Here is a 13,672-nt window from a genome sequence, read left to right on the forward strand (position 1 = left end):
TAAAAATTTAAAAAAATAATAGACCGACTGCAGACAAAAATACACAATCTACTAAAACTCTGGATAAACCACCACACAAAAAAACCAATATGGCAACAGTTGCGCCACTGAAGTTCATGATTGTCACGTCGTCAGAAGCGGCGGCTCACGGTGAGGGCCAGTGGCACTGACCCGGCCGGAACTGTGACTTGACTGAGATTAGTGACTGAGTACAGTTTATAACTGCTGATTTGATATTAGTCTGTCTAGTCACGTTTTTAGCTTGTATGGCATCAGTGAATTATTTTAAGTTACACGTCAGCAGGCTTTAGACAGCCAGCACTGACTGAGCGGGTGATCAGTGCGACTAATGGGAAGAAAAACTTAAACAGCAGAAAAGAGAGCAAAATCGGAAAACTACACTGACGTACACACACACACACACTGACACGGCGGCCGTGACACACACGCGTACCGACACACACACACACACACACACACACACACACACACACACACACACACACACACGGCACACACACACACACACACGACTAAGTCAGTATACACACACACACACACACACACACACACACACACACACACACACACACATAAACACAAAACAAAGTAACGCAGCTCTCTTATCAAAATAATCTCTTATCTTCACAATTGAAAGACAGACTGACGAGAGAAGAAAAAAACCGCGACCTTAATCTAAACAATCGACAACTATTCCATTTTATAAAGATTCTACATGGATGTATATCACAAGGGACAATTTTTACCCCAAATAAATTGAAAGGGTCAAGCATAAACTGTCTTCACATACCGTCATGCTGCCAATTGGAGCAGTATTGGTGTTGGCATTGGCTAGCGCTTTAATCTCGCTGGACAGTCTCATATCGGGAGAAGAGCTGTTACAGAATGGAGGGTTCGAATCTACGAGCTATTGGGACTGTAGCAACATCCACTGTGCCCTGTCCAACGACAAACACTCGGGGCATCATTCCATAGAAGTCAGCGGCAGGTAAATGTATTGATGACTTTGAATGTCGGTCAGTTCAGCTATCCACCACTCGGTACTGAGAAGTGTCGAAATGTTTACATGGTTTACATGCCGGAATGAGTGGCATAGTGGTTAAGGTACTTGCCATTCGCGTTGGTGGTCGGGGATCGAATACCAGTTCATGTACCTGATTTTTACGTGCGCTCTCCGGTCCACCCAACTGAAAATGGTTACTGACCTGACCCTATTTACGACCGCGGAAGGTTATATGCAGCGAGGGAGAGGAGATAGGCACCACCATCATAAAGCTGGTCCCAGAGAAGCTAAGATCTCTAACATCTTGCTCGGCCTACGACCAAACATGGTTATGGCTTGGTTTAGCCCTAAAGAAATGGTTCAAACTCTTTCTTCTTGTTAGAATTCGATTTTTTTGTTTCTCACTACTACAAAAGTGAGTGACGGTACCCTACCCACAAAACTGTTTCTACTGAAATGTATATTAACTTTTGCATTCGCTGACAAAATCAATGCTTTGCATCTTTGTTATGGCCTTAAAACTATGGTAAGCTTTGGACCCTTCTTATCATTGCATCTTTGTTACGCCCTTAAAACTATGGTAAGCTTTGGACCCTTTTTATCATTGCATTTTTGTTACGCCCTTAAAACTATGGTAAGCTTTGGACCCTTCTTATCGTTGCATCTTTGTTACACCCTTAAAACTATTGTAAGCTTTGGACCCTTTTTATCATTAGTAATTGTTAAATAATTTGTATAACTACCATTGGACTTATTATTATTTATCAGTAGTTATGCTCGCATTACAGATTTGTAAACTCTTCACTTTTTTCAGGCACGAAAACTACGAGAGTCCTACACAAAATATTCATCTGACCCCGGGTCACTCATATCACGTGAGTGGCTGGGTCAAACTGCTGACCGACCCAGCAGATCAACACGGGGAACTGTTCCATCTGGAAATTGGATACACGTTTCAAGGTAAACATAGTGCACATAGAAACTGGTTATTCGTTTCACAGTAAACATAGTCCAACTAGAAATTTGTAACACGTTTCATTGTGAACATAGTCTACCTGGGAATTGGTTTTACGTTTCAATGTAAACATGGTCCGTTTGAAGACTGGTTATACGTTTCAATATAAACATAGTCTACCCGAAATTGTTTATACGTTTCAAGGTAAACATAGTCTACCTCAGTGGAAATTGATTATACTTGTACGTTTCAAGGTAAACATATTGTCTATGTGAGGATTGGTTATACGTCGTTTCAAGGAAAACTTAGTCTATGTTGGAATTGGTTATATGTTTCAAAGACATTAAAACTATCTAAAACTTGGTAAGCGTACTTCACTTGGAAACTGTTCCCACATTTCAATGTAAATATAACCCATCTAGAGTCTGGTTATCCGATTCAAGGTAAACTTTATCATTCTTTTTTTTTTCTTTTCTTTTTTTATTTTTTTTTTATTTTTTATTTTTTATTTTCATTACTTTATTGTCCCATCGCTGGGAAATTCGGGTCGCTTCCTCCCAGTGGAAAGCTAGCAGCAACGGAGTCGCGCTACCCAGATGTCTGCGTGTTTAGGTGTATTCAGCCACCTGCACTTATGGCAGAATGACCAAGGTCTTTTACGTGCCATTGTGATGACACGGGGGTGGGACATGGCTTCCGTCTCTGGGTCTGCACATAAAGTTGACCCGTGTCCGTCCCGGCCCGAATTCGAACCTGCGACCTTTCGATCACAAGTCCAGTGCTCTACCAACTGAGCTACCGGGCCCCCGTGTAAATTGAGAATACGGTTCAAAAACATAGGCATTATCAAATTTGTTTGAATGCAATTCTATTCTATCTGCAATCTTAAAGGATGCTCATGCGTCGTATCTGATTTGGTGAATTGGATGTTGCTGTGACGACAGATGGAAGACACCAGTATGTGAGCGTGGCAGCTCGCCAGGTCTACCTGACAGATGGATGGGTTCATCTCAGTGGAGGCTTCACTGCATCCAACACAAGTTTGACTTAAAAACAAAAACTGTTTCTCATTTTAAACGATAACTTTCTAAGTGGGAGTGAATGTGTGTGTGCGCGTGCGTTTGTGCGTGCCAGCGTGCGAGCGTGCACCGTGCCAGCGTCAATGCACGGTGTGTGTGTGTGTGTGTGTGTGTGTGTGTGTGCGTGTGTGTGTGTGTGTGCGTGCGTGCGTGCGTGCGTGTGTGTGTGTGTGTTCATGTGTGTATCTGTGTAATTTCAGACATAAAGGCAGCACGGCTATACTTTCCTGGACCTGTGCCTACTGCACGCTTCTTGGTTGATGAGGCTTCTGTGACGTCTGTGAACGTCGTTAACAACTCAAATGTGGTCATAGATAAAATACGAAAGAGTAACATCCATATCAAGTAAGAAACCGATATTTTTGCTGTTTTTATGTATTAGTAAAAGAAAATGTTAACTCTAATGCGAACAATAATTAGGTCAGAGGCATCCTGAACTCAGGTCAAAATGAGTTCGGCGCATTCTGACAGGATGCCTTGAGTTTCCTTGTCTGGCAAGGAAACCGATTTTTTTGTTTTACATATTTAGAGCTTTTTGTAATGTATTATTGATATAAGCAGATTCGCGATCGTCGATAATGATTTTTCATGGTGTTTTGTAATTTTTGAATTACAAAGGAATTGATAGCCTATGTAAGACAGTTTCAAGCGAGCTATTTTTCGCGGCTGTATTTACTGTGCAAACAACTCTAAATATGGCAAAAGTGTCACGTGATAATCAACCGTTTGGTTTCGGCGCTAACTGGAGCAAACGATTTTTTCTCTAACCAGTTGACAATGATGAAACCATATATTACGGTCTCCTTCCGGCAGCAGTCCCAAAATTTCGACTTGTTTTGACCTTAGTTTGAACGATGTCTTTATCATAACTGTGAAGAACAGAACGGAGATCACTGTCGAAGTCGGCCAATCTGCAATCATTTTCGTCTCGCGAACACTGATCTCAAATTTAGATCAGTGCTCGCGAAAACCATATGGGAGATAACTCTGTATTTTTGTTTTGATAGATTCGCGTAGGACTGTAGCGTCCGGTCAGGGAGAGAATGAGCCGAACTCATTTTGACCTGAGTTCAGGATGGGTCAGAGGAGGATATACGCCTCGTCACATTTTAGATGAAAAGAAAGTGTGTTTGTTAACAAGGGTAGAGGGGGATTAATTTTTAAAGGGAGGGGGGGGGGGGGGTTGCATTTACCGATTGATCAGGGTTTATCTGTTTTCAGTGTCACCACAGCTTCCAACATTAACAAGAACGACCTTAGAATTCACGTAAGTGCAACACAACTCGATACATTGGCAACACATCCTTAGTGAACTATTTTACTGACTTTCGATCGCTGACTGCACAAAGTAATGACGCGTTGTTGTTACTTCTGCTTTTGTTGTTGTTGTTGTTGTTGTCGTTGCCGCTGATATTGTCGTGGCTGTTTAGCGTTATCATTGCAAGGAGATTTAAGAAACTCATATAACACGTTAAAAAAATTAAAAACATTAGTCTCGAGCTCTAATCATGTTTGTAACATTTGAACATTAACATTACAAACAACAGGTTTTACAGACAAGAAAATCGTTCCCATTTGGCGTGGCTGTGAACGCGTGGAGGTACGACTCGAACATTGCTGGGGGGAAATACCGTGACTTCATCCACAAACATTTCAACTGGGCCACGCTTGCAGGGTCACTCAGGTGGAACCACGTCGAACCCAAAAGGGTATGGACTGCTTTGTTATAAAATCCAGGGCTCACCAAACCGTGCGTCCCTGCGTCCTATACGCAGTCGAAGCCGAAAACACGAACTCGAAATTCTTGAAGGGGATTTCATGACGCACTAAATGTGCTTTATAATGTGATTGCACGTTAAAGACACAGTAAGCCTCCCGTAAACCATCACAGATACTGTCAGGCTTTTACAAACAGTACAAACACCCTTTCATTTAAACACTCACCGCTTGAGAACATCCTAGGTGCCCTCCGTAAAGAGCGAGCAATTTTCAAAGAATTTATTTTTGCGTGGTTTATCTTACCCCGGAGCCATCGTGAACCCGTGTGATCCAGTTTCCTTTTTTCACAATGTAGTCGTCAGTTTGTAATTTGAATGCGACTCGCTGTAAGCTTATCTGCAATAGCACGTTGTGATGTACCTCTGAATCTAAACGAAACAAACAGCTGTGATTCACAAGAACTCTAGCGATGGCTTTTGACTGTTCAGAGGAACTGGCGATAGGCATAAACCGTCGTCTGCTACGAGAACCACGACCTTGCATGACCCTGCTTCTGGGCTTTTCTCTTTTTTCAAACTTTCAAAACTTCGAATTGTACTGATCTTTTCTTGATGAAAAAAGAATTCTTTTATGATTTAAGAATGTTTGTCTAACAAGCTGTCAATTTATTATTGAGATTTTAAAAGTTAGGTCTAGCGCAAAAACGCACCACAGTCCAAAAACATTCTTCGGTCCACATGTAATCGTCTGCTATATTCCATACAGAATAGACAGGAACGTACACTTGCCTGAGTTTTGAAGACAAGAAAATGTCCTGTCGGATCTCTACCGACGCAAATGTACGGAATAAATCAAACCGATATGACAAAAAACACTTTTTTGGACCCTCTAAAATTCCGCTGAGGGGTTCCTTTGACCCCCAAATATTATAATTGGGGGTCCCGGGACCCTATAGGTAGAATGTCAATGGGGAGCCCTGAAATCAAACGAATGAAAGTTCTGACGTAAACGTTTGAATTACTGTCTGATAAGTGGGGTAAAATACAAATCTATGTAACATTCTGTTTTTGAATTGAGCATGTTGTTTCTATTTTCTTCTCCTTTGTTTTTTGTGTTGTTACATTTAGTCAAGTTTTGACTAAATGTTTTAACGTAGAGGGGGAATCGAGACGAGGGTCGTGGTGTATGTGTGTGTGTGTGTCTGTCTGTCTGTCTGTCTGTGCGTGTGTGTGTGTAGAGCGATTCAGACTAAACTACTGGACCGATCTTTATGAAATTTTACATGAGAGTTCCTGGGAATGATATCCCCGGACTTTTTTTCTTTTTTCGATAAATGTCTTTGATGACGTCATATCCGGCTTTTTGTAAAAGTTGAGGCGGCACTGTCACACCCTCATTTTTCAATCAAATTGATTGAAATTTTGGCTAAGAAATCTTCGACAAAGGCCGGACTTCGGTATTGCATTTCAGCTTGGTGGCTTAAAAATGAATCAATGAATTTGGTCATTAAAAATCTTAAAATTGTAAAAAAAAAATAAAAAATTATAAAACGATCTAAATTTACGTTCATCCTATTCTTCATCATTTCCTGATTCCAAAAACATATAAATATGTTATATTTGGATTAAAAACAAGCTCTGAAAATTAAAAATATAAAAATTATGATCAAAATTAAATTTCCGAAATCGATTCAAAAACTAATTCATCTTATTCCTTGTCGGTTCCTGATTCCAAAAACATATAGATATGATATGTTTGGATTACGCTCAGAAAGTTAAAACGAAGAGAGGTACAGTAAAGCGTGCTATGAAGCACAGCGCAACCGCTACCGCGCCAAACAGGCTCGTCACTTTCACTGACTTTTGCACTAGCGGCGGACTACGTTCAGTTTCATTCTGTGAGTTCCACAGCTTGACTAAATGTAGTAATTTCGCCTTACGCGACTTGTTGTTGTTGTTGTTGTTGTTGTTGTTGTTGTTGTTGTTGTTGTTGTTGTTGTTGTTGTTGTTGTTGTTGTTGTTGTTGTTGTTGGGCTGTCTCATAGTTTATTCCTTCACACCTACTTCTCTGTTTTAAAATGTTTTCTTTCAATGAATCCTCATGGCTCTGGTTTGCGACCCCCTATTGTACATGCTCACTTGTACCTTGTTATAAAGTTTAACATGTCTTGCAAATAATATAACCTCAACTTTGCAGGGAGTAGACGACTATTCGATACCTCTTCCAACAATTCATGGACTGCGAAATCATAAGTAAGTAATTCTGTCTTAATTCTTTCTGCACACACACACACGTACGCACACACACACACACACACACACACACACACACACACACACACACACACACACACACACACACACACACACACACACACACACACACACACACACACTAGCACTAAAAGGCACACGCATATACATACACATGCGCACTCAGCTACACGCGCTCGCTCTTAGCTGTCTCAGTGTCTGCTTTTCTATCTGTCTGGCTTTTCGTGTGTCTGTTAGGAGACAAATACAAATTAACAACGATACAGATTCGATTCCCCGACTCAATTCCCATGTTGTTGTTTTAATCTTTTTATGTAGCTGGTTTTTCATGTTTATGCATAATAATGTGTACCCAGCATCAAGATTAGAGGTCACAACCTGGTGTGGTCAGTTCCGCAGTGGGTGCCTGACTGGGTCCAGCAACTGTCCAGTGATGACCTCAGACACGCCGTCAAGTCACACTTCATCAGAACCATGAATACAACGCGTGGCCTGTGAGTTTTGACTTTTAATTTTTGGTTTTTTTAATTTTAATTTTTTTACTTAAACGACCCCACAGGCACATGTGCACAAACGCTCACGCGTATGCGCACAAACAATTACGCACGTATATACGCATGCGCTCATAGAAATTCGCACAACTAATATCCAAAACGTATCTAAGCTAAACTAAATCAAACTAAAGCAGACCAAGACAAGACAGTCCTTAATCAGTTGATTATAGAAAGACACAAAGAGGCTAAAAGTTCTTAGTCATGATTTAATTGGGGAAATGTAGACAGTGACTACTTTTACTATTAAATGTGGTATTCGTGTAAGATAACTGTCTGTAGTCCATACGTTTCTTGATCTCATCAAAACAAAAGACTCCCATCATATTCGCTATGCGCTACCCGAACATGTTTGTTTCTGACCTATTGCGTAATTTTTATTAGGCTACATAAACAATGAAAAGTGCCTGGCCTACTGCTATTACGGCATTAACCATGAACAGCGCCCGACGTCTTGTTTATACAGCGCTGATAAACTAGGAAAAAAGCTTGTACAGCATAAACAATGAAAAGCAAAGCCGTCATCTGGTGTTTACAAACTTGAAGCCAATCAAACCCTGCCCACATACGTGCAAACTCGATATGGTGCGTGTCTACCTAGCCTGGAGCACTGGGACGTGAACAACGAGAACCTGTACAGCCATTGGTACCAGGAGCGACTCAACGACCCTCACTACAATCTGGAGCTCTTCAGGATGGCTCACCAACAAGACCCTCACGTCAAGCTCTTCCTCAACGATGTTAATGTCGTCATCAACAGCGCCAGGACCAAAGTGGGTGTGCTTTTCGTTTGAAGCTGATGGCTTTCTATTTCTCTGCCTTTCTGGCTATGTTTTTGTCTTCCTCTCCTTCCCTGTGTGTTTGTTTGTGTGTTTGTTTGTTCGTTTATTTTTTTCTCCATTCTCGCTCTTCGTTTCATGTTTGTGTTGTAGTAAAGACTAGCTGTAAGAAAGGATGATATGGACCTAACGCTAGTATTCTTCTGTAATACTTGCAGTTTTTGAGTTGGAGTTCTCTTAGTTTCTTTGTCTCCGCCCCTCTCTCTGTCTCTGTCGTTATCGGTGCAAAGATAATAGCAGAATAAAGCCTTAGTGAGGTATGATCGACCAGGTATGATGGACCCAGTCAGGCACCCACTCCGTCACTGACCGCACCAGGTGTGTGACCTCTGATCTTTATGCTGGGTACACATCATTTTACAACAACATGAAAAACCAGAAACAAAGGGACGTAATTAGCGCTCTTAATACAGACGACAACAAGAGTAACTAGGAATTATGCGGAACCAATCTCCTGTAAACCACAGAGAATAACCAGCAATTTAAATGTGAAAGCACCTTTTATCCTAAATCTTTATGATTCTTAACGAGGTATTACATTTTATCAAAACATTCATATGGCACTAATGTGTTGTGTCCCTTTCTTCCAGAGAACGTCCAGTGTATTTGTCCACAGCTGCCTGATCATTTTTTTAAGCAAATATTTAACGTGAGGATATCGATTCCAGAAAAACAACAACAAAACTAAATAAAACAACATCATCAACAACAACGACAACAACGTCAACAACAACAACAACAACAACAACAACAACAACAACACTGTTCTGTGTGTAGGATTACCTGGATCAAGCCAAGGAGTTCAAAGCGGCCAACGTGGGTCTGTACGGCATGGGAGCTGAGAGTCACTTTGGCGTTGACCAGGAACCCGACCCTGCTGCCATCAAGGTCAGCTTTATACAATAATATATATGGTATAATATTGCTTATCAATCAAACTTTGTGTCAATCTCGTCTATAGATAACCAGTGGTATTACCATCAATACCTGTCGTGGCATTACCATCAAGGTTATGTTCCTGAATAACAATGTTTGGTTAAAACAATTTTACTCAGAAAATTACAGATAACAATGCCGCAGAAAAAAAATAACAGTGTTTAGTACTGACATTGTCAAAAATGTTGGACATAACATAAGTTTGAAAAAGATGTAAAATCACTTGTCTTCGATGTGTTGGGGGGGAATTTGTGTTTTGTTTGTTTGTTTGTTTTGTTAAACACATAGCTGAAACCACTGCGGTATTTCACTGTTGTGTCCAACCCCCAGCCCCACCCCCTGCCCACACTTACACAAGCACAAATATTCAAACAAAACCGCGAAACTACCCCCCCCCCCCCCTTACCACCCCCCCCCCCCAAAAAAAAAAAAAAGACATACTGTTAATGTTATTATTACATTCTGTATAAAGCTTTAGATTTACAACAGCAACAACAACGATAACAACAACAACAACAGCAACAACAACAACAACAACAACAACCCGACCACAACGACTAACGTTGGACATAGTACTCACAAACACCTCACTGCCTTATACTCATTCGCATGACATTTTCAGGATCGCCTTGACATCCTTGCTCAAGCCGGAGTTCCCATATGGATCACGGAGCTGGACACTCAGTCTGCGGACGAGAACAAGCGAGCACACTACTACGAGAATGCCCTGAGAACGTTCTACGGGCACCCCGCTGTGGAGGGCATCATTTTCTGGGGCTTCTGGGACAAGCTCATGTGGCGGGGGCCTAGAGCGGCTTTAGTGAAAGGGGAGAACTTGGAAGAGGTGGATGAAATTTGTTTGTAGCTCTTTAAAAATTGTTTCAAGGTTCGTGTTTTGAACATTTTGATATCATCGTATTTTTTGCGTATATTTTAACACTATAGACATCAGATTATTTATTGTTCATTCAATTAAAAAAATATGTGGAACTTTGTGGCGTGAGTGCTCTTCCCAATTTAAACCAACGTGCAGACTGAGACTGTGTTGTTGTTGTTGTTGTTGTTGTTGTTGTTGTTGTTGTTGTTGTTGTTGTTGTTGTTGTTGTTGTTGTTGTTGAGGAGTCCAATGACTGCGTTGCGGATGGAAATAAATGCACATAACCCCTAATTATGAAAATACCTTTATTTACAGTTGACAGCAGCAGGACGTCGAGTCTTTGACCTGCTTGAGAACCAGTGGATGACGGACGACACGCGCGTGCTGTCACAGACCGGAAGTCACTACACTGTGCGTGGTTTCCATGGTGACTACGAGGTGCACGTCATCTACAAGGGTCACGACCTCAGCAACCTGAAGCAGACGTTCACCCTGGGCAAAAATGATCACACTCTTCACATCAACGTTCACACCTAAATGTTGAAAACTTGGTCTTTACTTCTTGCGATTTCAGATTATTCTTTTTCACGAATGTCGACTGTTGTTTTTTCTTCTTTTATTTCTGAGAATTTTCCTCTGTGTTTTGTTTAGTTGCTATTATTGATATTGGGTTGTCTTTTAATGTTGATTTGTTTCTTTTTTAGATTTGCTTGTTTTGCATTAAACTAACACGTTGTTTTTCTTAGTTTGGTAGATGAAGTGTGTTAAATAAGGAATGACATTTACTAGGGTATTCGAATAAACGCTTTGAAACACCGAAAATGTGCACTGATTTTCATTCAATAGCAAGAAAAACACACTCACGGTAAAACGGAAGTAGTGTTGCAAAAGAATATAATCCATGTTTATGATTATTCAGCACGATTATGTCCTGTACACATCTAAAGCACTGGAACCCCACGGTTGGACATGTGAGCCACATAATCTTATCAGACAAGGACAATTTTAGGCCACTTGTGGAGTTCAAATGAAGGTATATATACCTGCACTCCCTTCCTCAGGGCAATAAATCAGATCAGTGGTAACTACCTTAGAAAAGACTGTTTGGCTCACCATCCAAAAGCTAGCCAGGCTTTTACAAGGCCAGGGACATGACCATCCCTTCCTTTGGACACATGCCAAAAATCAGCGTCCTGACCGGCACGGTTGGCCTTGTGGTAAGGCGTCCGCCCCGTGATCGGGAGGTCGTGGGTTCGAACCCCGGCCGGGTCATACCTAAGACTTTAAAATTGGCAATCTAGTGGCTGCTCCGCCTGGCGTCTGGCATTATGGGGTTAGTGCTAGGACTGGTTGGTCCGGTGTCAGAATAATGTGACTGGGTGAGACATGAAGCCTGTGCTGCGACTTCTGTCTTGTGTGTGGCGCACGTTAAATGTCAAAGCAGCACCGCCCTGATATGGCCCTTCGTGGTCGGCTGGGCGTTAAGCAAACAAACAAACAAAACAAACAAACTGCTTCCTGAGCAGAGTGAGAATATCTGAAATTAAGTTGACTGATTGATTACCTTTTATAGTGTCCCTCAAGAAATGAACTCATCTTAAACGTTCCACTCTGCACAGAAAGCAGCCAGGCTTGGAATGTGAGCAAGTGGTAGTTGTGGCTGTTGCGACCCAACTCGTCATCGGCGCTTTTCCGGAAATGACCTGCGCTTTGTTGGAATTCCAACAATGGCCGCCGTTGTAGGAATTCCAACTTTGCGCTACGCGACTCTAGAAATGTACCGCGCGCATAGTGAGAATTTTGCTCTTTCTTAGAATGCGATGTAAAATGATACAAGTCATGGTGGCCTATGATGATCCTTGTGTTTTAAAGTGATCAATGCTTAGTCTTGAAAAAGCCGCGAGATGCATTGTATAACGCACCAAACCAACCGAATTACAAATAATTTTGATAACTTCGGCGGGCTGTAACAACACAGTTTAACGACCCATCTCACTCGACCAAAACGCACCAATTTTACGTAATTTTTCACGTTTCAGATCTTACATTTTACAACAACAAAAACACAACAAGAGTGTTCCGATATAACTTTTCACTGGTAACTATCGATTGTAATAATTTTTTACTCAGTCTTAACTGATTATATATTAAACTCACACAGCCAGTCTCTCTGGGCTGCAGAGACAGCATTACGTCCCTTTACTGAGTAGGCTCTTGTCACTGCATGGTAATCTAGGCTCTTGAAACGTAATGTGCAAGTCTGTGCGCTATATTGATGTGATTCAGTGATTGTTGCAACATGTTGATTCAAATTAAAGATGATTTCAGCCTGTTGTAACAAACTAATACTCTACTCTGAGAAAAAAAATCATTGTGTTCAAAACAGATCGAGACAGCAGCAACTAGCTAGCTGCATGCGCTGAGTCACTGAGAGAATTGTTACACAGTGTACCCCCACACTCCCAATTCAAGACTTCCCATGTATAAGACCTTGCTTTTTCATATACCTTATTCATGACCTGTGAAAAGGGTATACTTTTTTTGTGCCAGTCGAAGGGTTGCCATTTTCAGAACGAGGCAGCTCGTTTCCGGAAATGCGGCGCTTTGTTCGAAATCAAATGAGGTTTCGGGAAATCCCGATCATTCCAACTCTGCCCCGGATTCTTACTTTGCGCCCAACAGTGGCAGTTGTAGATTAGCTCCCTTTGACAGTTATCGGTACATGGCCAATCCTTGGTATGAAAGGGGTGGAGAACTTTATCTGAATAAAGATGGAAGCAGACCACATGCTGGCGTCTGAGTGAAGTTTGTCTTTAACAGTACTGAGTAGTATGATATTATTCCATTTGGAAGCTTGGCCCGCTCTCAGATTGTGGGTTGAATGGTTTACACGGGAAGGACTGTGCCTTTAATATTACTGAATGAATAGTAATTATAGTTTGTTACTACTACACCTGTGGGTATAGCAATCCAATATATGGTGCAAAGCATACGCTTAAAGCCGAACATCCGTATTCTGGAGACCAAGTCTTTTTGTTAAGATAGAAGAGTTGAATTCAACGTTGCCAGAACAAGAACATATAGCTACATCTGCCGCGCGCCAATGTCACCTTGAGCTACTATTTTCTTCCTGTATTACTGTAGTTTACACCACCACAGGCCAGGCTCATGAGTTGTGGATGTAGACTGTAGTTTTGTTGTTGTTGGTTGTTTGTTTCTCCAACAGAAACAGACAACCACAGCCTATAAACAATGAGTCCTTACTGTCGAATTAACTTAAATGATTTCTGGCTTGTGATGCGTGGACGCGTAACTTTAACTGGCTCGGGGCGTGTTGGCGTCAACCGCCATGCCATGTTGACGTCAACATCGAGTTCGTCGCCAATAGAAACGATTGGGGAATTTTTCATTTCTAGGTA

General features: G+C 41.4%; 1 protein-coding gene across 1 annotated transcript; it reads left to right on the plus strand.

Moving 5' to 3' along the window:
- The first annotated feature begins 627 nt into the window (after positions 1-627).
- On the plus strand, positions 628-11,075 carry LOC138953070 (anti-sigma-I factor RsgI6-like). Its single transcript, XM_070324844.1, has 12 exons — positions 628-1,009; positions 1,839-1,984; positions 2,924-3,019; positions 3,259-3,403; positions 4,280-4,325; positions 4,606-4,767; positions 6,974-7,029; positions 7,407-7,544; positions 8,203-8,374; positions 9,218-9,328; positions 9,999-10,220; positions 10,569-11,075. Exons 1-12 carry the CDS (start codon positions 816-818, stop codon positions 10,788-10,790), a joined length of 1,710 nt encoding a protein of 569 aa, XP_070180945.1. The 5' UTR covers positions 628-815; the 3' UTR covers positions 10,791-11,075.
- Positions 11,076-13,672: the final 2,597 nt, after the last annotated feature.

Source organism: Littorina saxatilis, linkage group LG17 (genome assembly GCF_037325665.1).
Source record: "Littorina saxatilis isolate snail1 linkage group LG17, US_GU_Lsax_2.0, whole genome shotgun sequence".
In the NCBI taxonomy this organism is placed as follows: Eukaryota; Metazoa; Mollusca; class Gastropoda; order Littorinimorpha; family Littorinidae; genus Littorina; species Littorina saxatilis.